Source organism: Agelaius tricolor, unplaced genomic scaffold (genome assembly GCF_023055355.1).
Source record: "Agelaius tricolor isolate 1412-34295 unplaced genomic scaffold, bAgeTri1.0.p SCAF_120, whole genome shotgun sequence".
In the NCBI taxonomy this organism is placed as follows: Eukaryota; Metazoa; Chordata; class Aves; order Passeriformes; family Icteridae; genus Agelaius; species Agelaius tricolor.
In genome coordinates, this window is record NW_027269380.1 from 1 (window position 1) to 27,873 (window position 27,873).

At 53.5% G+C, this 27,873-nt stretch overlaps 3 protein-coding genes and 1 long non-coding RNA gene across 4 annotated transcripts in view; 2 read left to right on the forward strand and 2 right to left on the reverse strand.

The window, feature by feature from the left end:
* Positions 1–739: 739 nt before the first annotated feature.
* TRAPPC1 (trafficking protein particle complex subunit 1) lies at positions 740–5,915 on the reverse strand. The gene is given in 4 exon segments (XM_071419987.1): positions 740–2,027; positions 2,030–2,087; positions 3,686–3,757; positions 5,782–5,915. Coding segments are annotated over 4 exon segments (381 nt in total). The 5' UTR covers positions 5,881–5,915; the 3' UTR covers positions 740–1,875.
* A 680-nt stretch (positions 5,916–6,595) lies between these two features.
* LOC139586504 (uncharacterized) lies at positions 6,596–8,322 on the reverse strand. Its single transcript, XM_071419985.1, has 3 exons — positions 7,625–8,322; positions 7,436–7,565; positions 6,596–6,732 (listed from the first exon to the last, which is right to left on the reverse strand). The coding sequence occupies exons 1-3, from the start codon at positions 8,320–8,322 to the stop codon at positions 6,640–6,642; spliced, it is 921 nt and encodes a 306-aa protein (XP_071276086.1). The 3' UTR covers positions 6,596–6,639.
* Positions 7,806–8,976, forward strand: LOC139586506 (uncharacterized). Its single transcript, XR_011677827.1, has 2 exons — positions 7,806–7,853; positions 8,152–8,976. It is a non-coding gene; the product is annotated as an uncharacterized lncRNA (long non-coding RNA).
* An 11,552-nt stretch (positions 8,977–20,528) lies between these two features.
* GUCY2D (guanylate cyclase 2D, retinal) overlaps positions 20,529–27,873 on the forward strand; it is a 30,192-nt gene continuing 22,847 nt past the window's right edge. The window contains exons 1-5 of the mRNA XM_071420018.1: positions 20,529–22,011; positions 23,529–23,830; positions 24,885–25,239; positions 26,934–27,018; positions 27,575–27,671. Of these exons, the coding sequence (XP_071276119.1) occupies positions 20,529–22,011; positions 23,529–23,830; positions 24,885–25,239; positions 26,934–27,018; positions 27,575–27,671 (2,322 nt within the window). The remainder of the gene's footprint in view (positions 22,012–23,528; positions 23,831–24,884; positions 25,240–26,933; positions 27,019–27,574; positions 27,672–27,873) is intronic.

Sequence of the window (27,873 nt, forward strand, 5' to 3'; positions counted from 1 at the left end):
GCTGACTTGTTTTAACCCTTATATTGCCATAGCTTTGGCTTTATCCTTACATTGTCCTGGATTCATGTAACCCTTACATTGCCATAGATTCGGTTGATTCGCTTTAACCCTTACATTGCCACAGCTTCGTTTAACCCTTACATTGCTGTCTATTCCGTTTAACCCTTACAATGCCATAGATTCAGTTTATTCCCTTTAACCCTTACGTTGCCATAGATTCGTTTATTCAGTTTAACCCTTACATTACCGTGGCTTGGTTTAACCCTTACGTTGCCATAGGTTTGGTTGATTTGGTTTAACCCTTACACTGCCCTGGACTCAGTTTATTCATTTAACCCTTACATTGCCATGGCTTTGCTTTAAACCCTTGCATTGCCGTAGACTTGGTTTCTTTGCTTTAACCCTTGCATTGCCGTAGATTCGGTTGATCTGATTTAACCCTTACATTGCTGTATATGCAGTTTAACCCTTACATTGCCATAGCTTCGTTTATCCCTTGCATTGCCCTGGATTCAGTTTAACCCTTACGTTGCCATGGATTTGGTTTATTCCATTTAATCCTTACATTGCCCTAGCTTCATTTAACCCTTACATTGCCATAGCTTTGGCTTTATCCTTACATTGCTGTATATTCAGTTTAACCCTTACATTGTCCTGGATTCATTTAACCCTTACATTGCCATAGATTCGGGTGATTCCTTTAACCCTTACATTGCCACAGCTTTGTTTAACCCTTACATTGCTGTATATTCCGTTTAACCCTTACATTGCCATAGATTCAGTTTATTCCATTTAACCCTTACGTCGCGATCGATTTGTTTTATTCGCTTTAACCCTTGCACTGCCATAGCGTTGCTTTAACCCTTACATTGCCATAGCTTTGGTTTAACCCTTACATTGCTGCATATTCCGTTTAACCCTTACATTGCCATAGCTTTGGTTTATTCCATTTAACCCTTACATTGCCCTGGATTTATTTAACCCTTACATTGCCATCGATTCCCTTTACCCCTTGCATTGCCACAGATCCAGTTTAACTCTAACATTGCCATAGCTTTGTTTAACCCTTACGTTGCCGTAGATTCCCTTTAACCCTTACATTGCTATAGACTCATTTAACCCTTACAATGCCATAGCTTTGGTTTATTTGGTTTAACCCTTACATTACCATATATTCGTTTAACCCTTACATTGCCCTGGATTCATTTAACCCTTACATCGCCATAGCTTTGGTTTATTCCCTTTAACCCTTACATTACCAAGCTTTGCTTCAACCCTTATGTTACCATAGCTTGGGTTGATTCGCTTTAACCCTTACATTGCCATAGACTCGTTTAACCCTTACATTGCTGTATATTCCGTTTAAACCCTTACATCGCCATAGATTCAGTTTATTCCCTTTAACCCTTACGTTGCCATGGCTTTGTTTTAACCCTTACATCGCCATAGCTTTGGTTTATTCCCTTTAACCCTTACATTGCCATAGATTCAGTTTATTCGGTTTAACCCCTTACGTGGCCGTTAGCTTTGGTTGATTTGTTTTAAACCCTTCCGTTACCAGATTGCTTTAACCCTTACATTGCTGTATATTCAGTTTAACCCTTACATTGCCATAGATTTGGCTTCTTTGCTTTAACCCTTACATTGCCATAGATTTAGGTTTTAACCCTTACGTTGCCACAGATGCCGTTTATTCGGTTTAACCCTTACGTGACCATAGCCTTGTTTTAACCCTTACATTGCCGTATATTCAGTTTAACCCTTACATTGCCATAGATTGTTTTAACCCTTCCGTTACCATAGCCTTGTTTTAACCCTTGCATTGCCATAGCCTTGTTTTAACCCTTAGGTTGCCGTAGATTGGGTTTATTCGGTTTAACCCTTACATTGCCGTAGCTTTGGTTTACTCCCTTTAACCCCCGCATTGCCGTAGGTTCGTTTAACCCTTACGTTGCCGTAGATCTGCTGCAGGGCCTCGCGGGCGCTGGCCACGCCCAGGTCGGTGTTGAGCACCAGGCGCAGCCCGAGGGCGTCTCCAGGTAATGGAGCCGATATTTGCTGGTGTGGAAGGACACGAACCCGTCCCGCCCGCGCCCGGCTAAGGAAATGCCCCCAAATTCCAGGAAATGCCCCCAAATTCCACCAAATTCCCCGAAATTCCCCGAAATTCCCGAATTTCCCGCCAAAACTCCCTCCAAAATTTCCCCAAATATCCCAAATCCTCTCCAAATCCCCCCAAAATTCCCAAATTTCCCCAAATCCCCTTGAAAATTCCCTCAAATTCCACCAAACTGCCCCAAATTCCAAAAATTCCAAATGCCCCCCAATTCCTCCAAACACCCCAAAAATATTAAAAAGTTCCCAAAATTCCCCCAAATATCCGGAAAAATTCCCAAAATTCCCCAAAATTCCCCTCAAAATCCCCTCCAAACTCCCCCAAAAATTCCTGAAAATTCCCCAAAATTCCCCCTCAAAATCCCCCAAAAATTCTCCAAAATTCCCCCCAAAATCTCCCCCAAAATCCCTCCAAACTCCCCCAAATCCCCTCCAAACTCCCCCCAAAAATTCCTGAAAATTCCCCCCAAAATCTCCCCCAAATCCTCTCCAAAATTCCCCCCAAAATCTCCCCCAAATCCTCTCCAAAATTCCCCCCAAAATCTCCCCCAAATTCCCTCCAAAATTCCCAAATTTCCCCCAAATCCCCTCCAAAATTCCCCAAAATCCCCAAAATTCCCCAATTTTCCCAAAATTTCCCAAATCCCAATCCCACCAAAATTCCACGAAATTTCCCCCAAATTCCTTCCAAAATCTCAAAAATCTCCCCCAAAATCTCTCCAGGTTTTCCAGGACCCCCAAATTCCAAAAAATCCCAAAATTCCCCAAAATTCCCCCAAAAATTCTTCCAAAATTTGGGATTTTTTGGGAATTTTTTTTGGGATCTTCAGGGAATTTTTTGGGGATTTTGGGGGATTTTTTGGGAATTTTTGGGGGATTTTAAGGGAATTTTTTGGGATTTTCAGGAATTTTCAGGGAATTTTTTTGGGATTTTGGGATTTTTTTTTATTTTTGGGGGATTTTTTTTTAGGATTTTCAGGGAATTTTTGGGATTTTTTTTGGGAATTTTTTGGGGATTTTCAGGGAATTTTTTAGGATTTTTTTTGGGATTTTCGGGGATTTTTAGGGAATTTTGGGGAATTTTTGGGGGATTTTCAGGGAATTTTTTTAGGATTTTTAGGGAATTTTTTGGGGATTTTTAGGGAATTTTTGGGGAATTTTTTTAGGATTTCTTGGGAATTTTTTGGGATTTTCAGGGATTTTTTTTGGGATTTTGGAATTTTTTTTTATTTTTGGGGCATTTTTTTAGGATTTTCAGGAATTTTTAGGGAATTTTTTTGGAATTTTTTTGAGGAATTTTTTTAGGATTTTTAGGGAATTGTTTCGGAATTTTTTTGGGGATTTTTGGGTTATTTTTTAAGATTTTGTGGGATTTTTTTTAGGATTTTCAGGGAATTTTTTGGGACTTTTTGGGGATTTTTTGGGAAATTTTTTAGAATTTTTAGGGAATTTTTTGGGATTTTTTTTTGGGATTTTTAGGGAATTTTTTGGGAATTTTTTGGGGGTTTTTGGGGGATTTTTTGGGGATATTTTGGGGATTTTTGGGCTCCCAAAATGAAGTTTTTGGATACATGTCCGTGGGACTCATCTTGGCCACGAAGGAGCGGAGCGAGAAGAGCATCCCAAACATCAGCTTGAACTCCTGCAAGGGCAGAAAATCCGGAATTTTTTTGGAATTTGGGGATTTTTTGGGAATTTTGGGATTTTTTGGAAATTTTGGGATTTTTTGGGATTTTTTTGGGGATTTTTTGGGGAATTTTTGGGGCATTTTTGCCCCAAATCCCAAAAAATCCCCTCCAAATTCCCCCCCAAAATTCCCCAAAAAAATCTCAGAAAAATTCCTTAAAAAATCCTCAAAATCCTCTTGAAACTCCCCCAAAATTCCCCCCAAAATTCCCCAAAAAATCCCCCCAAAAATCCCAGAAATCCCCAAAAATCCCAAAAAACTTCCCCAAAATCCCAATTTTTCCCAAAAAATCCCCCAAAATTCAAATTAAATCCCCAAAAATCCCCCCAAAATCCCCCAAAAATCCAAATACAATCTCCAAAAATCCCCCAAAAATCCCAATTAAATCCAAAAAAATCCCCAAAAATCCAAATTAAATCCCCAAAATAATCCCCCCAAAATCCAAATTAAATCCTAAAAAATCCCTCAAAAATCCCATAAAAATCCCCAAAAAATCCCTCAAAAATCGCCCAAAAATTCAAAATAAATCCCAAAAAATCCCCCAAAAATCCCCAAAAAATCCCCCAAAAATCCAAAAGAAATCCCCAAAAATCCCCAAAAAATCCCCAAAAAATCCAAATTAAATCCACAAAAATTCAAATATAATTCCCAAAAAATCCCCCCAAAAATCCCCAAAAATCCAAATAAAATCCAAAAAAATCCCCCCAAAAATTCAAATTAAATTCAAATTAAATCCCAAAAAATCCCTCAAAAATTCAAATTAAAACCCCAAAAAATCCCTCAAAAATCCAAATTAAATCCCAAAAAATCCTTCAAAAATTCAAATTAAAATCCCAAAGAAATCCCAAAAAAAATCCCCAAAAATCCCATAAAAATCCCCAAAAATTCAAATTAAAATCCCAAAAATCCCCCAAAAATTCAAATTAAACCCACAAAAAATCCAAAAAAAATCTCCCAAAAATCCAAAAGAAATCCCCAAAAAAATCCCCAAAAATCCCCAAAAATCCCCCAAAATTCAAATTAAAATCCAAAAAAATCCCCCAAAAATTCAAATTAAATCCCCAAAAAATCCCCCAAAAATCCCAATTAAATCCCAAAAAATCCCCAAAAATCCCATAAAAATCCCCCAAAATTCAAATTAAAATACCAAAAAATCCCCCAAAAATTCAAATTAAACCCCAAAAACTCCCAATTAAATCCCAAAAAAAATCTCCAAAAAATCCCCCAAAAATCCAAATTAAATCCCATAAAAATCCCCCAAAAATCCAAATTAAATCCCATAAAAATCCCCCAAAAATCCAAAAGAAATCCCCCAAAAAATCCCCAAAAATCCCCCAAAATTCAAATTAAAATCCCAAAAAATCCCCCAAAAATTCAAATTAAACCCCAAAAAAATCCCCAAAAAATCCCCCAAAAAATCCAAAAGAAATCCCCAAAAAAATCCCCAAAAATCCCCAAAAAATCCCCCAAAATCCCAAAAAAATCCCAAAAAATCCCTAAAAAAGCCCCCAAAAATCCAAATTAAATCCCAAAAAAAATCCCCCAAAAATTCAAAATAAACCCACAAAAAATGCCCCAAAATTCAAAATAAATTCACAAAAAAAACCCAAAAAAAATCCAAATTAAATCCCAAAAAAATACCCAAAAATCCCCCAAAAATCCCAATTAAATCCTAAAAAAATCCCCAAAAATCCCATAAAAATCCCCCAAAAATTCAAATTAAAACCCAAAAAAATCCCCCAAAAATCCAAATTAAACCCCAAAAATCCCATAAAAACCCCCAAAAATTCAAATTAAAATCCCCCAAAATTCAAATTAAAACCCCAAAAAATCCCTCAAAAATTCAAATTAAACCCCAAAAACTCCCAATAAAATCCCCCAAAAAGCCCCAAACCCCCCCTAAAAATTCCCCCCAAATTCCCCAATTTTGGAATTCTCCCAATTTTGCCCAAATTTGCCCAAAATTGGGGAATTTTCACCTCCTCCTGGGGGATGCCCGGGCCCCTCCTGCGGTGCCATTCGCTGTAGAAGAGGCAGCGCCCCCCGCGGTCAAAGATGTAAAGGTTGTGAATGGTCATGGAAATGACCCAAAAATCACCAAAAATGACCCAAAAATCACCAAAAATCACCCAAAAAATGACCCAAAAAATGACCCAAAAAATGACCCAAAAATGACCCAAAAATCAGCCAAAAATCAGCCAAAAATCAGCCAAAAATCACCCAAAAATGACCCAAAAATCAGCCAAAAATCACCCAAAAATCAGCCAAAAATCAGCCAAAAATCAGCCAAAAATGACCCAAAAATGACCAAAAATGACCCAAAAATCAGCCAAAAATGACCCAAAAATCACCAAAAATGACCCAAAAATCACCAAAAATGACCCAAAAATCAGCCAAAAATGACCCAAAAATCACCAAAAATGACCCAAAAATCAGCCAAAAATGACCCAAAAATCCCCCAAAAATCAGCCAAAAATCACCCAAAAATGACCCAAAAATCAGCCAAAAATGACCCAAAAATCAGCTAAAAATCAGCCAAAAATCAGCCAAAAATCAGCCAAAAATGACCCCAAAATGACCAAAAATGACCCAAAAATCAGCCAAAAATGACCCAAAAATCACCAAAAATGACCCAAAAATCAGCCAAAAATGACCCAAAAATCCCCCAAAAATCAGCCAAAAATCACCCAAAAATGACCCAAAAATCAGCCAAAAATCAGCCAAAAATGACCCAAAAATCAGCTAAAAATCAGCCAAAAATCAGCCAAAAATCACCCAAAAATGACCCAAAAATCACCCAAAAATGACCCAAAAATGACCCAAAAATCACCCAAAAATCACCCAAAAAATGGGGAAAACGGAGAAAAATCTTCAGGAAAAAATTTGGGGTGAAAAGGTCCCAAAAATATCCGGGAATGCAGGGAAAACCTGTGGGAAAAAGGGAAAAAATTGGAATTAAATTCGGATTTTTGAGCCTAGAAATTCCCAAAAATTCCCAAAAATTCCCCCAAAAATTCCCTAAAAATTCACCAAAAAATTCCCAAAAATTCCAAAAAAAATTCCCAAAAATTTGGGATCCCAAAACATTTGGGAATGGGGGAAAATTTGAATTAAATTGTGAATTTTGGCCTAAAATTAACAGAAAAATTGGCAAATTTTTCCCAAAAATTCCAGAAAATTCCCAATTTTTTTTTTAAATTCTCAAAAATTCCTAAAAATTTTGGGGTCCCAAAACATTTGGGAATGGGGAGAAATTTGAATTAAAATCTGAATTTTAAAGCAGAAATTCCCAAAAATTACCCCAAAAATTCCCTAAAAATTCCCTAAAAAAATCCCAAAAAATTCACAAAAAATTCCCAAAAAATTCCAAAAAAATTCCCCAAAAATTCCCCAAAAATTCCCAAAAATTAAAAAAAAAAATCCAAAAAAAAAATCCCCAAAAATTTGGGATTAAAAAAAATTTTTGGGGGGAAAATCCCAAAATTTTGGGGAATTTGGGGGGGAAATTCCAGAGGGTCCCAAAATTCACCCTGGGGCTCCCAGTATGGACCAGTATAAACCAGTATGGACCAGTATGGACCAGTATGGACCAGTATGGACCAGTATAAACCAGTACAAACCAGTACAAACCAGTGCTCCCAGTAGAATCAGTCCCAGTCTCTCCCAGTACAGACCAGTATAAACCAGTATGGACCAGTATAAACCAGTATGGACCAGTAAGGACTGGTATGACCAATATGGACCAGTATAAACCAGTATAGACCTGTATAAGCAAGACAAACCAGTATAAACCAGTACAAACCAGTACAAACCAGTATAAACCAGTATAGACCTGTATAAGCAGGATAGACCAGTATAAACCAGTACAAACCAGTATAAACCAGTATAAAGCAGTGCTCCCAGTCAGTCCCAGTATAACCAGTCCCAGTTCCTCCCAGTGCTCCCAGTATAAACCAGTATAAACCAGTGCTCCCAGTGCTCCCAGTAAGTCCCAGTATCCCCCCCCAGTCCCTCCCAGTATAAACCAGTGCTCCCAGTATAACCAGAACCAGTAACCCCCAGCATTCCCAGTATAACCAGTGACTCCCAGTGCTCCCAGTATAAACCAGTGCTCCCAGTATAAACCAGTCCCAGTGCTCCCAGTAGATCCCAGTAACCCCCAGTGCTCCCAGTATAAACCAGTCCCAGTAACCCCCGGCATTCCCAGTCCCTCCCAGTATAAACCAGTATAAACCGGAGCTCCCAGTATAAACCAGTATAAACCAGTATAAACCGGAGCTCCCAGTAACCCCCAGTATCCCCCCAGTGCTCCCAGTCCTTCCCAGTAGAACCAATCCCAGTGCTCCCAGTATAAACCAGTGCTCCCAGTATGGACCAGTCCCAGTGCTCCCAGTATAAACCAGTCCCAGCCACCCCAGTATCCCCCAGTGCTCCCAGTACCAGCAATCCCAGTACGGCTCCCAGTCCGTCCCAGTATAAACCAGTCCCCCCCAGTACAACCCAGTTCCCTCCCAGTTCATCCCCAGTCCCCCCCGATCCTCTCCCAGTATAAACCAGTAACCCCAAACCCCTCCCAATCCACTCCCAGTACAAACCAGTCCCTCCCAGTCCCCCCCAGTCCATCCCAGTCCATCCCAGTTCCCCCCAGTCCATCCCAGTCCCTCCCAGTTCCCCCCAGTCCCTCCCAGTTCCCCCCAGTCCCTCCCAGTTCCCCCCAGTTCCCCCCAGTCCCTCCCAGTTTCTCTCTCGCCTCTTTTCCCGCCGCCTTCACTTCCGCCCTCCCAGCCGCTCTCCGTGACGTCACTTCCGCTTTCCGCCCAAACCCAACATGGCGGCGGCACCAGGCCCGCCCCAAGGAGGGGCGTGGCCACTCCATATAAGGATAATTCCCATATAAGGAGCGAAGGGGCGCGGCCATGCCTTGTATGGTTTGATTGACAGTTCCGCCGGGTGGGCGTGGCCAAAGGACGGGAAAATCCCGCAAAAATCCCCGAAATCACCGAAAAATCGCCCAAAAAATCCCCAAATCCCTAAAATCTCGAAAGATTAAAAAAAAATAAATCCTGTAAATCCCCCAAATCCCTAAAAATCCCCAGAATCCCCCAAAATCCCCACAGAAATCGCCTAAATCGCAAAAAAATCCCGAAAATTCAAAATAAATCCAAAAAAATCCCCCCAAAATCCCTAAAATCCCCAAAATCCCGAAAAATCCCTCACAATCCCCAAAATCCTCCAAAAATTCCCCCAAAAAATCACCAAAAAATCCCCCCAAAAAATCCACCCAAAAAATCCCCCCAAAAATCGTCAAAATCCCCCAAAGCCCCCAAATCCCGAAAGATTAAAAAAAAATCCCGCAAATCCCCAAAATCCCTAAAAATCCCCTAAAAAATCCCCTCCAAAATATCCAAAACTTCAAAATAAATTCAAAAAAAATGCCCCAAAAATTGCCCCAGAAGTAAAATAAAATCCGCCCAAAATCCCCGAAAATCCCCTCAAAAATCCCCAAAAAATCTTTAAAAATTCCCCCCAAAAATCCCCCCCAAAAATCCCCCCAAAAAAATCCCCTCAAAATTTAAAAAAATCCCAAAAAATCCCCCCAAAAATCCCCGCAAAAATTTAAAAAATCCCAAAAAATCCCAAAAAAATCCCAAAAAATCCCCAAATTTTTTTAAAAATCCCTCCCAACAAATCTGCCCAAAATCCCCCAAAAAACCCCAAAAAATCCCGCCAAAAACTCCAAATCCCCAAAAATCCCCCAAAAAATCCCCTCAAAAATTCTCCCCTCCCGTGTCCCCCTCCCCCCTCAAAATGTCCCCAATGTCCCCTCCCCCCCCCCCCCCTTCCGGGACCCCCAGAACCCCCTCAGGACCCCCCCCCAAAGTCCCCCCCACCCCCTCCTCACCTGCCCCCCCCCAAATCCCCCCAGGACCCCCCAAACCTCCTCAAGACCCCCCCAATTGTCCCCCGTGTCCCCCCCGTGTCCCCCCCACACCAAGACCCCCCCCATGTCCCCCCCAAAACCTCCTTAAGACCCCCCCAATTGTCCCCCATGTCCCCCCTGTGTCCCCCCCACACCAAGACCCCCCCAAGACCCCCCCAATGTCCCCCCCTATATCCCCCCCAAACCCCCCAATGTCCCCCCCAAAACCTCCTCAAGACCCCCCCCAAGACCCCCCCAATGTCCCCCCCATGTCCCCCCCAAACCCCCAATGTCCCCCCCAATTGTCCCCCGTGTCCCCCCCACACCAAGACCCCCCCAAACCTCCTCAAGACCCCCCCGATGTCCCCCCCCATATCCCCCCCACCCCCCCAATGTCCCCCATGTCCCCCCCAATTGTCCTCCATGTCCCCCACATGTTCCCCCCCAAACCCCCAAATTGTCCCCTGTGTCCCCCCAATTGTCCCCAATGTCCCCCCGGTGTCCCCCCCACCCCCAGACCCCCCCAATTGTCCCCCCCCAATGTCCCCCCCAAACCTTCTTAAGACCCCCCCAAGATCCCCCCAATGTCCCCCCCATGTCCCCCCCAATTGTCCCCCGTGTCCCCCTCGTGTCCCCCCCACACCAAGACCCCCCCCAGACCCCCCCATGTCCCCCCCAGAGCCCCCCAAAACCTCCTCAAGACCCCCCCAATGTCCCCCCCATATCCCCCCCCCTTTTCTCCCCCCTCCCCCCCCCGCGCTGTCCCCGTGTCCCCTCCCCCCCCCTCCCCCCCCCCTTTAATCCGATTTATTCCCGTGGGTGGGGGAGGGGCGGATTAGGGCCCCCCCCCCCCTCCCCCCCCCTTCCCTTCCCCTCCCCCCGCTCCGGCCGCACTCGGGCGGCGCCGGCACCGGGGGCTGCAGGGGCAGCGACGGGACCCCCCCGGGACCCCCCAAAAAATCCCCCCGGGACCCCCCAAAATCCCCAAAATCCCCCCCGGGACCCCCAAAATCCCCCCATAATCCCCAAAGCCCACCCGGGACCCCCAAAACCCCTCGGGAGCCCCCCCCGGGACCCCCCCCAGACCAACCTAAACCCCCCCCGGGACCCCCCAAAATCCCCCCCGGGACCCCCAAATCCCCCCCGGGACCCCCCAAAATCCCCAAAATCCCCCCCGGGGACCCCCAAAATCCCCCCCAAATCCCCCCCGGGACCCCCCAAAATCCCCAAAATCCCCCCCGGGACCCCCTAAAACCCCCCCTAATCCCCAACCCCCCCCCCCAGGGACCCCCAAAATCCCCCCGGGACCCCCTAAAACCCCCCCGGGACCCCCCAAAATCCCCCCCCAATCCCCAAATCCCCCCGGGACCCCTCTAAAACCCCCCCGGGACCCCCAAAATCCCCCCCGGGACCCCCCTAAAACCCCCCAGGGACCCCTCCGGGACCCCCTAAAACCCCCCCGGGGACCCCCAAAATCCCCCCCAAATCCCCCCCGGGACCCCCCCAGACCCTCCCGGGGGGGGTCCCCCGGCACCTCCCCGGGACCCCCAAAACCCCCCCCTAATCCCAGGGACCCCCCCTTCCCCCAAAACCCCCCCCCGGGACCCCCAAAATCCCCCCCTCCCAACCCCCCCCCAATCCCCAAACCCCCCCAGGACCCCCCCAAAACCCCCCCAGGACCCCCCAAAATCCCCCCGGGACCCCCCCAAAATCCCCCCCAGGACCCCCCGGACCTGCGGCCAGGTAAGAGACCCCCCCCCCCCCCAAACCCCGCCCCCTCCCAATTAAGGGAACCCCCCCCTAATTAATAACCCCCTCCTAATTAATAAACCCCCTCCCCCCCTCAATTAACGGACCCATCCTAATTACGCAGAGCCAGAACCCCCCCACCCCCCCCCGTAATTAAGGGACCCCCCCCCAATTAAAGGAGTCCCCCCCCAATTAACCAACCCTTCCCTAATTAAGGGACGCCTCCGCAATTAATTGATCCCCTTCCTAATTAACGGACCCTTCCCTAATTAACGGACCCCTCTCCAATTAACGGATCCCCTTCCCTAATTAACGGACCCCCCTAATTAACGGACCCTCCCCTAATTAAGGGACCCCTCCCCAATTAACGGATCCCTTCCCTAATTAACGGATCCCCTTCCTAGTTAACAGACCCCCCCTAATTAATGGATCCCCTTCCTAATTAACGGACCCTTCCCTAATTAAGGGACCCTTCCATAATTAACGGATGCCCTTCCTAATTAACGGACCCTTCCTAATTAACGGACCCTCCCCAATTAACTGATCCCCTTCCTAATAAACGGACCCTTCCCTAATTAACGGACCCCCCTAATTAACGGATCCCCTTCCTAATTAACGGACCCTTCCCTAATTAACGGACCCTCCCCAATTAACGGACCCTTCCCTAATTAACGGACCCTCCCCAATTAACGGACCCTTCCTAATTAACGGACCCTCCCCAATTAACGGATTCCCTTCCTAATTAACGGACCCTTCCTAATTAACGGACCCCCCCCTAATTAACGGACCCCCCCTAATTAAGGGACCCTTCCCTAATTAACGGATCCCCTTCCTAATAAACGGAGCCTTCCCTAATTAACGGACCCCCCCCTAATTAACGGACCCCCCCTAATTAACGGATCCCCTTCCTAATTAACGGACCCCCCCTAATTAACGGATCCCCTTCCTAATTAACGGACCCTTCCCTAATTAAGTGACCCCCACATTTAACGAACCCCCCCCAATTAAGTGACCCCTCCTAATTAATGAACCTCCTTCAATTAATGGATTCCCCCCCCCCAATTAACGGACCCCTCCCAATTTAGGACCCCTCCAATTAACGGACCCCTCCCCAATTAAGTGACACCTAATTAATGAACCCCCCCCAATTAAGTGACCCCCTCCTAATTAATGACCCCCCCCCACCCACCACCCAATTAACAGACCCATCCTAATTAACGGACTCCCCCCAATTAACAGACCCTCCCTAATTAAGGGACCTATCCCAGTTAATTAAACCCTCCCCCAATTAACAGACCCATCCAATTAAGGGAACCCCTCCTAATTAACGCCCCCCCACAGTTAATTAACCCTCCCAATTAAAGGACCCCTCAATTAACGGACGCCCCCTCCCCGTTTAACCAACCCCTCCCTAATTAACGAACCTCCCCTAATTAAGGTCCCCCCTCAATTAACGAGCCCCTCCCATTTTGGGACCCCCCCCCCCGAGAGTTTTTGGGGTCCCCCCCCACATTTCGGGTCCCTTTTGGGGGGGTTGGGTCCCCCCCCCCCCGGATTTGGGACCCCGCCCCCATTTCTGGGAACCCCCCACACACCTGAGGTACCTGGGGGGGGGGGGACAGGGACAGGTGTGACAGGGACAGGGACAGGGACGGGGACAGATGGGACAGGTGACACAGGTGTGACAGGGACAGGTGTGACAGGGACAGGTGTGACAGGGACAGGTGACACAGGTGGGACAGGGACAGGTGTGACAGGGACAGGTGTGACAGGGACAGGTGACACAGGTGGGACAGGGACAGGTGTGATAGGGACAGGTGTGACAGGGACAGGTGACACAGGTGGGACAGGGACAGGTGTGACAGGGACAGGGACAGGGACAGGACAGGGACAGGTGGGACAGGGACAGGTGTGACAGGGACAGGTTGGACAGGGACAGGGACAGGTGTGACAGGGACAGGACAGATGGGGCAGGTGACACAGGTGTGACAGGGACAGGTGTGATAGGACAGGTGGGACAGGGACAGGTGTGACAGGGACAGGGACAGGGACAAGGACAGGGACAGGTGTGACAGGGACAGGTGTGACCTGTCCAGGTGGGACAGGGACAGGGACAGGTGACACAGGTGTGACAGATGGGACAGGGACAGGACAGGGACAGGGACAGGTGTGACAGGGACAGGTGTGACAGGGACAGGTGTGATAGGGACAGGGACAGGACAGGTGTGACAGGGACAGGACAGGGACAGGTGGGACCGGTGGGACAGGGACAGGTGACACAGGTGTGACAGATGGGACAGGGACAGGTGTGACAGGGACAGGTGTGACAGGTGTGACAGGAGAGGTGTCACAAGGACAGGTGTGACAGGGACAGGTGGGACAGGGACAGGTGTGATATGGACAGGTGTGATAGGGACAGGGACAGGTGGGACAGGGACAGGACAGATGGGACAGGTGACATGGGTGTGACAGTGACAGATGTGACAGGGACAGGTGTGACAGGGACAGGTGTGATAGGGACAGGTGGGACAGGGACAGGTGTGACAGGGACAGGGACAGGACAGGTATGACAGGGACAGGACAGGTGTGACAGGGACAGGACAGGGACAGGTGGGACCGGTGGGACAGGGACAGGGACAGGTATGACAGGGACAGGACAGGTTGGACAGGTGTGACAGGGACAGGTGTGACAGGGACAGGGACACGGACAGGGACAGGTGGGACAGGTGTGACATTTACCAGGTGGTGTGTGACAGGTGCAGGTGTGACATGGGCAGGTGACAGGTGACAGGTGACAGGTGACAAGGGCAGGTGACATTTGACAGGTGACATTTGAGATGTGGTGTGTGACAGGTGACGATTGACAGGTGACATTTTACAGGTGACTTTTGACAGGTGACAGGTGACACGGACAGGTGTGACACAGGCAGGTGTGACAGGGACAGGTGTGACAGGGACGGGTGTGACAGGTGACATTTGACAGGTGACATTTGACGGGTCAGGTGTGACATGGGCAGGTGTGACATGGGCAGGTGACAGGTGACAGGTGAAAGGTGACATTTGACATTTGACAGGTGACAGGTGATGTTTGATATGCGACATTGGACAGGTGACATTGGACAGGTGACAGTTCAGATGTGGTGTGTGACAGGTGCAGGTGTGACACAGGCAGGTGACAGGTGACATTTGAGATGCCATGTTTGACAGGTGACATTGGACAGGTGACATTGGACAGGTGACACCTGGCAGGTGATGTGTCACACAGGCACAGGGTGACAGGTGACATTGGACAGGTGACGTTTGAGATGCGGTGTGTGACAGGTGCAGGTGTGACACGGGCAGGTGACAGGTGACACTTGCCAGGTGACATTTGCCATTTGCCAGGTGACATTGGACAGGTGACATTTGCCAGGTGCCACAGTCGGTGCCACGTGAGGTGTCCCCGTGCCGGGCACAGGTGACCCAGGGGTGACCCACGGGTGACGCGCAGGTGACCCAGGGGTGACGCGCAGGTGACGCGTCCGGGATGATCCCGCAATGGCCGGGCGGGATCAGGGGCGGGGCTTGGGGACGGACACCTGACATGGGGACACCTGGCACAGGTGACACGGGTGACACTGGGCACACCTGGCACAGGTGACACAGGTGACACCAGGCACAGGGGACACCTGGCACAGGTGACACAGCTGACACTGGGCACACCTGGCACAGGTGACACTGGGGCACAGGCCACACCTGGCACAGGTGACACAGGTGACACCGGGCACCGGGCACACCTGGCACAGGGCACACCTGGCACAGGTGACACAGGTGACACCGGGCACCGGGCACACCTGGCACAGGGCACACCTGGCACAGGTGACACAGGTGACAAAGGTCACACCCTGCATAGGTGACACAGGGAACGGGTCACACCTGGCAAAGGGCACACCTGGCACAGGTGACAGAGGGTGAGGGTGACACCAGGTGTGACAGGGACAGGTGTGAGACCAGGGCGTGTCCCAGGTGCGGGTGTCCCCTCCGTGTCCCCTCCCCCAGGTGTGTCCCCATTGTCCCCTCAGGTACCCCCTCCCCCAGGTGTCCCCTCCCCCAGGTGTGTCCCCATTGTCCCCTCAGGTGTGTCCCCACCCTCCCCCCCAGCTGTCCCCTCCCCCAGGTGTCCCCCATTGTCCCCTCCCCCCCCAGCCGTTTCCCCGCCCCTCCCCCCCCCCCCCGTCGCTCCCGCCCCTCCCCCCCCGGGGATGATCCCGGTTTAACCCCGGCCCCTCCCCCACCCGGGATTAGCGCGGGGCACGACGGGAACGGGGGGGGGAGGGGGACGGGGGGAGGGGCAGGGCCGGATCATCCCCCCCTCCCCCACCCTCCCCTCCCCCACGGCCGGAAACGAGAGCGGGGCTGGGACCCCCCGGGGAGCACAGAGTGACCACAGAGTGACCACAGAGTGACCACTGAGTGACCACAGAGTGACCACTGAGTGACCACTGACCAATGGGTGACCACAGAGTGACCACAGAGTGACCACAGAGTGACCACTGAGTGACCACAGAGTGACCACAGAGTGACCACAGAGTGACCATGAGTGACCACAGAGTGACCATGAGTGACCACAGAGTGACCAATGGGTGACCATGAGTGACCACAGAGTGACCACTGACCAATGGGTGACCACAGAGTGACCACTGACCACTGACCAATGAGTGACCAATGAGTGACCACAGAGTGACCAATGGGTGACCACAGAGTGACCACAGAGTGACCACAGAGTGACCACTGAGTGACCACAGAGTGACCAATGGGTGACCACAGAGTGACCACAGAGTGACCACAGAGTGACCAATGGGTGACCAATGAGTGACCACTGAGTGACCACAGAGTGACCACAGAGTGACCACAGAGTGACCATGAGTGACCAATGGGTGACCAATGAGTGACCAATGAGTGACCACAGAGTGACCAATGACCAATGGGTGACCACAGAGTGACCATGAGTGACCATTGAGTGACCACAGAGTGACCACAGAGTGACCAATGAGTGACCACTGACCACAGAGTGACCACAGAGTGACCACAGAGTGACCAATGAGTGACCACAGAGTGACCACAGAGTGACCAATGGGTGACCACTGACCACAGAGTGACCACAGAGTGACCATGAGTGACCACTGACCACAGAGTGACCAATGGGTGACCACTGACCAATGAGTGACCAATGGGTGACCACAGAGTGACCACAGAGTGACCACAGAGTGACCATGAGTGACCACAGAGTGACCACAGAGTGACCAATGAGTGACCACTGACCAATGAGTGACCAACGGGTGACCACTGAGTGACCACAGAGTGACCACAGAGTGACCAATGAGTGACCATGAGTGACCAATGGGTGACCACTGACCAATGAGTGACCAATGAGTGACCAATGGGTGACCACTGAGTGACCACAGAGTGACCAATGAGTGACCAATGGGTGACCACTGACCAATGAGTGACCAATGAGTGACCAATGAGTGACCAATGGGTGACCACAGAGTGACCACAGAGTGACCAATGACCAATGGGTGACCAATGGGTGACCAATGGGTGACCACTGAGTGACCACAGAGTGACCAATGAGTGACCAATGGGTGACCACTGACCAATGAGTGACCAATGGGTGACCAATGGGTGACCAATGGGTGACCACAGAGTGACCAATGACCAATGGGTGACCAATGGGTGACCAATGAGTGACCACAGAGTGACCACAGAGTGACCAATGGGTGACCAATGACCAATGGGTGACCACAGAGTGACCACAGAGTGACCACTGACCATTGAGTGACCACTGACCCCTGAGTGCCCCCTGACCCCCCCTGCCCCTGTCCGTGTGTCCCAGGTGACCGCTCGCTGGCCATGGTGACCGCTCCGGACGCCTGCGGCCGCGGCCTGGCCTGAGGGGCAGCGCTGGACATGCGGCCGCGCGGGGGAGGGGCCGCGGACGCTGCCCACCCTGGAGGCACCGGGACCTCCCATGGGGACATCTCCAGTGGTGGTGGCACCTGCCATGGTGGCATCTGTGATGGGGACATTTCCAACGGTGGCATCTCCCATGGGGACATCTGCAATGGTGGTGGCATCTCCCGTGGGGACATCTCCAGTGGTGGTGGCATCTCCCATGGGGACATCTCCAATGGTGGCATCTGTGATGGGGACATTTCCAACGGTGGCATCTCCCACAGGGACATCTCCAATGGTGGCATCTCCCAGGACATCAGCTCCCATGGTGGCACCTGCCATGGGGACATTTCCAATGGTGGAATCCGTGATGGGGACATTTCCAATGGTGGCATCTCCCACGGTGGTGGCACCGGGACCTCCCATGGGGACATTTCCAATGGTGGCATCTCCCATGGGGACATTTCCAATGGTGATGTCTCCAATGGTGGCATCTCCCAGGACATCACCTCCCATGGTGGCATCTCCCATGGTGGCATCTCCCACAGCTTCAGCTCCCACGGTGGTGGCACTGGGACCTCCCCTGGGGACATCTCCAATGGTGGCATCTCCTGTGGTGGCATCTCCCATGGCTTCGTCTCCCATGGTGGCACCTCCCACGGGGACATCTCCAATGCTGGCATCTCCCGTGGTGGCATCTCCAATGGTGGCATCTGTGATGGGGACATCTCCAATGGTGGCATCTCCCAGGACATCATCTCCCATGGTGGCATCTCCCACGGGGACATCTCCAGCAGTGGCGGCACCTCCCATGGGGACATTTCCAATGGTGGCATCTCCCAGGACATCATCTCCAATGGTGGCATCTGCAACAGGGACATTTCCAATGGTGGCATCTCCCATGGGGACATTTCCAATGGTGGCATCTCCCACGGCTTCAACTCCTACGGTGGCACCTGCACCAGGGACATCTCCAACAGGGACATCTCCAGCAGTGGTGGCATCTCCCATGACATCACCTCCCATGGTGACATTTCCAATGGTGGCATCTCCCAGGACATCATCTCCCATGGTGGCATCTCCAACACTGGTGGCATCTATGATGGGGACATTTCCAATGGTGGCATCTCCCGTGGTGGCATCTCCCACGGGGACATTTCCAATGGTGGCATCTTCCACAGGGACGTCTCCAACATGGGTGGCATCTCCCAGGACATCATTTCCTGTGGGGACATTTCCAATGGTGGCATCTCCCGTGGTGGCACCTGCAACAGGGACATCTCCAGCAGTGGTGGCACCTCCCATGACATCATCTCCCTTGGTGGCATCTCCCACGGGGACATTTCCAATGGTGGCATCTCCCATGGCTTCAGCTCCTACAGTGGTGGCACCTGCAACAGGGACATCTCCAGCAATGGTGGCATCTCCCATGGTGACATTACCTCCCATGGTGGCATCTATGATGGGGACATTTCCAATGGTGGCATCTCCTGTGGTGGCATCTCCCAGGACATCATCTCCCACAGGGACGTTTCCAATGGTGGCATCTCCTGTGGTGGCATCTCCCATGGCTTCAGCTCCTACGGTGGTGGCACCTGCAACAGGGACATCTCCAACAGTGGTGGCATCTCCCAGGACATCACCTCCCACGGGGACATTTCCAATGGTGGCATCTCCTGTGGTGGCATCTCCCAGGACATCATCCCCGATGGTGGCATCTGCAACAGGGACATCTCCAATAGTGGTGGCATCTCCCATGGTGACATCTCCCATGACATCATCTACCATGGTGACATCTCCAACGGTGGCATCTACCATGGTGACGTCTCCAGCAGTGGTGGCATCTCTCACGGTGGCATCTCCCACAGGGACATCTCCCATGGTGGCATCACTTCCCACAGTGACATTTCCCACAGGGCCATCTCCAGCAGTGGTGGCATCTCCCACGGTGGCATTGATCACGGTGACATTTCCAATGGTGGCATCTCCCATGGCTTCGCTTCCCATGGTGGCATCTCCCACGGGGACATCTGCAACAGTCGTGGCATCTCTCACGGTGGCATCTCCAGCAGTGGTGGCACCTCCCATGGCATCTCCTCACATGGTGGCATCTCCAGTGGTGGCACCTCCCACAGTGACACCTCCAGCAGTGGTGGCACCTCCCATGGCATCTCCTCACATGGTGGCACCTCCCACAGTGGTGGCATCTCCCATGACCTCGTCTCCCGTGGCGGCATCTATCATGGTGACATCTCCCACGGTGGCACCTCCAACGGTGGCATTTCCAGCAGTGGTGGCATCTCCCATGGCTTCGTCTCCCATGGTGGCACCTGCAACAGGGACACCTCCAGCAGTGGTGGCATCTCCCATGGGCACATCGGTGGCATCTCCAACGGTGGCATCACTTCCCACTGGGACGTTTCCCACGGTGGTGGCATCTCCGATGGCTTCAGCTCTCGTGGTGGCCCCTGCCACGGGAACGTCTGCAGCAGTGGTGGCACCTCCCACAGGGACGTGTCCAATGGTGGCGGCACCTCCCGTGGGGACATCTCCAGCAGTGGTGGCATCTATCATGGTGGCATCTCCCATGGCATCATCTCCCACAGGGACATTTCCTACAGTGACGTCTCCAACAGTGATGGCACCTCCAGCAGTGGTGGCATCTCCCATGGTGGCATCTCCCATGGTGACATTTCCAATGGTGGCATCTCCAGTGGTGGCATCTCCCATAGCATCATCTCCCACAGGGACATCTCCCACAGTGGTGGCTCTGCTCATGGTGACACTTCCCATGGTGGCACCTGCAGAGGTGACACCTCCCACGGTGACAATTCTCATGGCGATGGCACTTGCCACGGTGGTGGCTCCTCTCATGGTGACATCTCCCATGGTGGCACCTCCAAAAGTGACAACACATCCCACGGTGGCATCTCCAGTGGTGGCATCTCCCATGGTGGCATCTCCACTGGTGGCATCTATCATGGTGACATTTCCAATGGTGGCATCTCCAGTGGTGGCATCTCCCATGGTGACATTTCCAATGGTGGCATCTCCAGTGGTGGCATCTCCTGTGGTGACATCAGCCACAACGACGTTTTCCATGGTGGTGGCACCTGTCGCGTCATGACCCCCCATGGTGGCACCTCCCATGGTGGTGGCACCTCTAAGGGTGACACCTCCCACATGGACGTCTCCAGCAGTGACGCATGCAATGGTGACATCTGCCACTGTGGTGGCACCTCCCGTGGTGGCGGCATCTCCAGTGGTGGCAGCGGCCACAGGGACATTTCTTGTGGTGGTGGCACCTCCCACAGTGGTGGCACCTCCCATGGTGGCACCTCCCATGGTGGCATCTCCAACAGGGACATCTCTGACAGTGGTGGCACCTCCCACAGTGGTGGCACCTCCCATGATGGTGGCATCTCCAACAGGGACATCTCCCATGATGGTGCCACCGCCCACGATGGTGACACCTCCCATGGTGGTGGCATCTCCCATGGCTTTGACACCTCCCACAATGACATTTCTGAGGACTTGGGCACTTGCCATGGCTTTGCCACCTCCCATGGTGGTGGCACTTCCAACAGTGACACCTCCCATGGCTTTGACACCTCCCATGCTGGTGTCACCTCCCATGACAGTGACACCTACCACGATGATACCTCCAACAGTGACGTCTCCTGTGATGGCGCCACCTCCCACAGCGACACCTCCCATGGCTTTGACACCTCCCACGGTGGTGACACCTCCCACAATGGTGTCACCTCCCACGGCTTTGACACCTCCCACGATGGTGACACCTCCCATGATGGTGCCACCTCCCATGCTGGTGGCATCTCCCATGGCTTTGACACCTCCCACGATGGTGCCACCTCCCATGGTGGTGGCATCTCCCACGGCTTTGCCACCTCCCCTGCCGGCGCCACCTCCTGTGGCTTCCCCCTCTCCCCCATCTTCCCCCCCTCCACCCACCCCTTCCTCCTCCTCCTCCTCCTCCTCCTCCTCGTTGTCCCCGTCCCCTCCTTGGCCGCCACCTTCAAGGTCGGCGTCCTCGGTCCCTGGAGCTGCGACCCCGTCCTGGCCCGGGCCCTGCCGGACGTGGCCTCGCGTTTGGCCGTGGCGCGGCTCAACCGTGACCCCGCGCTGACCGCCGGCTACTGGTGGGACTCAGTGGTGATGTCCGAGCCCTGCTCCACGCCCCAGGCCGTGGCCGGAGTGGTCAGCGCCGAGCGTTACGCCAGCGCCATCGTGGGTCCTCTCAACCCGGCCGCCTGCGGCGCCGCCGGACTCTTGGCCGCCGCTTGGAACAAACCTTTGGTGTCCTGGACGTGCGGAGCGGCCGGAGCGGCCGGAGGGGCCGCGGTCACTCTGCTGCGGCCGCTGCCCGCTCCGGCCGCCGTGCTGCACGCGGTGCTGCGCTACTTCCGCTGGGCACACGTGGCCGTGGTGGCCGCGCCGCAGGACCTGTGGGTGGACACGGGGCAGGAGGTGGCCAAGGAGTTGAGGGCCAAAGGGCTGCCGGTCACTGTGGTCACTGTGGCCGGAGAGGAGGAGGAGGAGGCGGAGGAGGCGCTGAGGAGGGTCCAGAGGGCGGACGGGGTCAGAGGTGAGGAGGGGGGGGAGGTGGAGGTGGAGGTGGAGATGGAGATGGAGATGGGATGGGATGGAGGTGGAGGAGGGATGGAGGTGGGATGGAGATGGGGATGGAGATGGAGGTGGAGGCGGAGGTGGGATGGAGGTGGAGGCGGAGGAGGGATGGAGAGATGGAGGGATGGAGATGGAGATGGAGGTGGGCGTGGGGATGGAGATGGGATGGAAAGATGGAGATGGAGATGGGATGGAGATGGGGATGGAGGTGGGATGGAGGTGGGGATGAAGGTGGGATGGAGGTGGAGATGGAGGTGGGATGGAGATGGAGGAGGAGGAGAGATGGAGGGATGGAGCTGGGATGGAGATGGGGATGGAGATGGAGGTGGAGGTGGGGATGAAGGTGGGATGGAGGTGGAGGTGGGATGAAGAGATGGAGGGATGGAGATGGGGTGGAGGTGGAGGTGGAGGTGGGATGGAGGGATGGAGATCAAGGTGGGGATGGGGGTAGAGATGGAGGGATGGAGGTGGGGATGGAGGGATGGAGATGGGGTGGAGGGATGAGGTGGGGATGGAGATGGGGTGGAGGTGGAGATGGAGGTGGAGGTGGGATGGGGATGGGGATGGGGATGGACATGAACTTGGAGAGAGCGATGGAGATGGAGGAGGGACAGAGGGATGGATGGACGGACGGACGGACGGACGGATGGATGGATGATGGATGGATGGACGGATGGATGGACGGACGGATGGATGATGGCTGGCTGGCTGGATGGATGGACGGATGGATGGACGGACGGACGGATGGATGGATGGATGGAGGTGGGACAGAAGTGGGATGGAGATGAACATTGGGATGGAGGTGGGATGGAGACAGAAATGGAGATGGAGAGATGGAGGTGGGATGGATGATGGACGGACGGACGGACGGATGGATGGACGGATGGACAGACGGACGGATTATGGATGGATGGATGGATGATGGATGGATGATGGATGGATGGATGGATGATGGATGATGGATGGATGATGGATGATGGATGGATGATGGATGGATGATGGATGGATGGATGATGAATGGATGGACGGACGGACGGACGGACGGATGGATGGATGATGGATGGATGGATGGATGGATGGACGGACAGGCGGATGGATGATGGATGGATGGATGGATGGACGGATGGATGATGGATGGACAGACGGACGGACGGATGGATGGATGGACAGATGGATGGATGATGGATGGATGGACGGATGGACACATGGACGGATGGATGGATGGATGGATGGATGGACGGGTGGATGGATGATGGACAGATGGACGGACGGACGGATGGATGGATGATGGACAGATGGATGGACGGATGGACGGATGGATGGACGGATGGATGGATGGACGGATGGACAGACAGACGGACGGACGGACGGGCGGACACCAGGACATCTGAAGCGCGGCCGGACACAGACAGACCCCCCAAGCCCTCCCCGCCGCCCCGTCCCCACGGCGCCGTGTCCCCGCTGTGTCCCCGGCAGTGGTGCTCATGTGCATGCACTCGGTGCTCCTGGGCGGCCGCGAGCAGAGGGTGCTCCTGGAGAAGGCCGAGGACCTGGGCATGACCGACGGCACCTTCGTCTTCATCCCGTACGACGCGCTGACCTTCGCGCTGCCCTACCGCCGCGTGCCCTACCCCGTGCTGGCCAACAACACCAAGCTGCGCCTGGCCTACGACGCCGTGCTCACCGTCACCATCGACTCGCCCGACGCCTCCTTCCACGAGGCCCTGGACGAGGCCAAGAAGGCCTACGAGGTCCCCGCCGACCTCGACCCCGCTGAGGTGGGGTCGCCGGGGGGGGTTCGGGGGTGTCTCGAGGGGGTTTGAGGGCATCTGCAGGGGGTTCGGGGGTGTCTCGAGAGGTTTGAGGGCATCTCCGGGGGGTTTGGGGGCATCTTGAGAGGTTTGAGGGTGTCTCAAGAGGGTTGGGGGTATCTTGAGAGGGTTTGAGGGTGTCCTGAGAGGTTTGAGGGCATCTTGAGGGGGTTGGAGGTATCTTGAGAGGGTTTGAGGGCATCTCATGAGGGTTGGGGATATCTTGAGATGCTATGAGGGCATCTCCAGGGGGTTTGAGGGCATCTCGACAGGTTTGAGGGTGTCTCAAGAGGGTTGGGGGTATCTCGAGAGGGTTTGAGGGCATCTCTGGGGGGTTTGAGGGTGTCCTGAGAGGTTTGAGGGCATCTCCAGGGGGTTGGAGGTATCTTGAGAGGGTTTGAGGGCATCTCCAGTGGGTTTGAGGGCATCTCAAGACGTTTGGGGGTGTCTTGAGAAGGTTTGAGGGCATCTCCAGGGGGTTGAGGGCATCTCGAGAGGTTTGGGGGTGTCTTGAGAGGGTTTGAGGGCATCTCCAGGGGGTTTAAGGGCATCTCAAGTGGTTTTGAGGGCGTCTCAAGAGGGTTGGGGACATGTCAAGAGGTTTGGGGATGTCTCGAGAGGGTTTGAGGGCATCTCCAGGGGGTTTTCGGGTACCTTCAGGGGATTTGGGACATCTCAAGGGTCCACACCACAATGGTGGGAGGTGCCGCTATCATTGACCACGGCCAATGGGACGTGGCCAGGACCATCTTGGTTGGCCGTGGCCAATGGGAGATGACCGCGGCCAATGGGACATGGCCAGGACCATCTTGGTTGGCCGTGGCCAATGGGAGATGACCGTGGCCAATGGGACGTGACCTGGACCATCTTGGTTGACCGTGGCCAATGGAAGATGACCACGACCAACCCAAGCTGACCGTGGCCATCTCCATTGACCACGCCCAACCCAAAACCACCACGCCCAACCCAACCCAACCACACCCACCACCACCACCACCTCCCACCTGTGCCCTCCCACCAGGTCCACCCTCTCTTCTCCACCATCTACAACTCCATCTACTTCCTGGCCACGGCGGTGGAGGCCGCGCGCCGCAGCGGCCGCTGGGTGATGGGCACCAGCGTGGCCGACCACGCCCGCGACTTCCAGCTCCAGGGCTTCTGCCAGACCTTCACCGTGGACCAGGACGGCGCCGTCTCGGTGCCCTACGTGGTGCTGGACACGGACGGCAAGGGCCACCACCTGTGGGCGGTCTACGGGCTGGAGCCGGGCACGCGCGGCCTCAGCTACCGCAGCCACAGCCCCCACTGGCCCCACAGCTCCAGCCCGGCCACCGACGCCGGCTGCTGGTTCGACTCCGGCGCCATCTGCAACGGCGGTGAGCGGTGGGGTGGTGGTGGTGGGGTGGAGGTGGTGGAGGTGGTGGTGGTGGTTATGGGGTCTGCTGTGGTGGCACTGTGGTTGTGGGTCAGTTGGGGTCGTGGTGGCACCATGGTTGTGGGTCTGCTGTGGTGGCACTGTGGTTCTGGGTGAGTTGGGGTCATGGTGGCACCATGGTTCTGGGTCTGTTGTGGTGGCACCATGGTTCTGGGTCTGGTGTGGTGGCACCGTGGTCGTGGTGGAGGTGGTTTTGGGGTCTGCTGTGGTGGCATTGTGATTTTGGATCAGTTTAGGTCATGGTGGCACCATGGTTGAGGGTCTGCTGTGGTGGCACCATGATTGTGGTGGAGGTGGTGGAGGTGGTTTTGGGGTCTGCTGTGGTGGCACCATGGTTCTGGGTCAGTTAGGGTCACGGTGGCACCGTGGTTGTGGGTCTGCTGTGGTGGCACCATGGTGCTGGAATGGCCATGGTGGGTGGGGTGGAGATGGTGGAGGTGGTTATGGGGTCTACTGTGGTGGCACTGTTGTTCTGGGTCAGTTGGGGTCATGGTGGCACCGTGGTTGTGGGTCTGATGTGGTGGCACCATGGTGCTGGGTCTGCTGTGGTGGCACCATGGTCGTGGTGGAGGTGGTGGAGGTGGTTATGGGGTCTGCTGTGGTGGGACTGTGGTTGTGGGTCACTTGGGGTCCTGGTGGCACCATGGTTCTGGGTCTGCTGTGGTGGCACCATGGTGCTGGAATGGCCATGGTGGAAGTGGTGGAGATGGTGGAGGTGGTTATGGGGTCTGCTCTGGTGGCACTGTGGTTGTGGGTCAGTTGGGGTCATGGTGGCACCGTGGTTGTGGGTCTGCTGTGGTGAGCGTGGTGGTGGTGGTGGGGTGGTGGAGGTGGTTTTGGGGTCTGCTGTGGTGGCACTGTGGTTTTGGATCAGTTTGGGTTATGGTGGCACCATGGTTGAGGGTCTGTTATGGTGGCACCGTGGTTCTGGGTGTGTTGTGGTGGCACCATGGTCCCCTCCATGGTCATGGTGCCCCCATGGTGCTGGAATGGCCCTGGTGGTGGTGCCACAGTGGTTCTGGGTCAATTGGGGCCATGGTCCCACCATGGTGCTGGACCAGCCATGGTCCCCTCCATGGTCACGGGGCCACCTTGGTCCCCTCCATGGTCATGGTGCCACCATAGTCATGGATGATCAGGGTCATGGTGCCACCATGGTGCTGGACCAGCCGTGGTCCCCTCCGTGGTTGTGGTGCCACCATGGAGCTGGAACGGTCCTGGTGGTGCTGGTGCCACCGTGGTGCTGGGGCAGCTGCGGTGCCTGGTCCCCCCTGGTCACTCCTGTGGTCATCTCTGGTCACTCCTGGTCACTCCTGTGGTCACTCCTGGTCACTGCTGTGGTCATCTCTGGTCCCCCCTGGTCACTGCTGTGGTCACTCCTGGGGTCATCTTTGGTCTCCCCCGGTCATTGCTGTGGTCATCTCTGGTCACTCCTGGTCACTCCTGTGGTCACTCCTGGTCACTCCTGTGGTCACTGCTGTGGTCACTCCTGGTCACTCCTGTGGTCACTCCTGTGGTCACTCCTGTGGTTCCCCCTGGTCACTCCTGTGGTCACTCCTGTGGTCACTCCTGGTCACTCCTGTGGTCACTCCTGTGGTCACTCCTGTGGTCACTCCGTGCTCTCTCTCTCTGCAGGGATGGACGCCGGCTTCGTCTTCTTCCTCTTCCTCCTCATCGCCGCCCTCGGCGCGGCCGGCGCCGCCCTGGCCTGCCACATCAGGTGGGTGGCCCTGGTGGCCCTGGTGTCCCCTGGTGTCCCCTGGTGTCCCCTCAGCAGCTCCATGTCCCTGTCCTGGTGGCCCTGGTGGCCCTGGTGTCCCCTGGTGTCCCCTGGTGTCCCCTCAGTGGCTCATTGTCCCTGTCCTGGTGTCCCCTGGTGTCCCCTTGGTGGCTCAGTGTCCCTGTCCTGGTGGCCCTGGTGGCAACTTGGTGTCCCCACACTGGAGTGCTCCTGCTGTCCCCAATGTCCCCCCAATGTCCCCAATGTCCTCCCAATGTCCTCCCAACCTCCTCAGTGTCCCCAATGTCCCCGGTGTCCCTTCAGTGTCCCCAATGTCCCAAATTTCCCCAGTCCCCCCAATGTCCCCAATGTCCCCAGTGTCCCCAATGTCCCCAATGTCCCCCCAATGTCCCCAATGTCCCTGTCCCGTCAGTGTCCCCAATGTCCCCACTGTCCCCAATCCCCCCAATGTCCCCAATGTCCCCAATGTCCCCCCAATGTCCCCAATGTCCCCAATGTCCCCAGTGTCCCCAATGTCCCTGTCCCTGTCCCGCAGGCGCCGCATTCTGCAGGCTCAGCTCATGAAGGGCCCCAACAAAATCATCCTGACCATGGAGGACCTGACCTTCATCAACACCCAGAGCAGCAAACAGGTGACACCCGTGGGGACAGCAATGGGGACAGCAAACAGGTGACACCCATGGGGACAGTGGGGACAGCAATGGGGACAATGGGGACAGCAATGGGGACACCCATAGGGACAGCAATGGGGACAGCAAACAGGTGACACCAATGGGGACAGCAATGGGGACAATGGGGACAATGGGGACAGCAAACAGGTGACACCCATGGGGA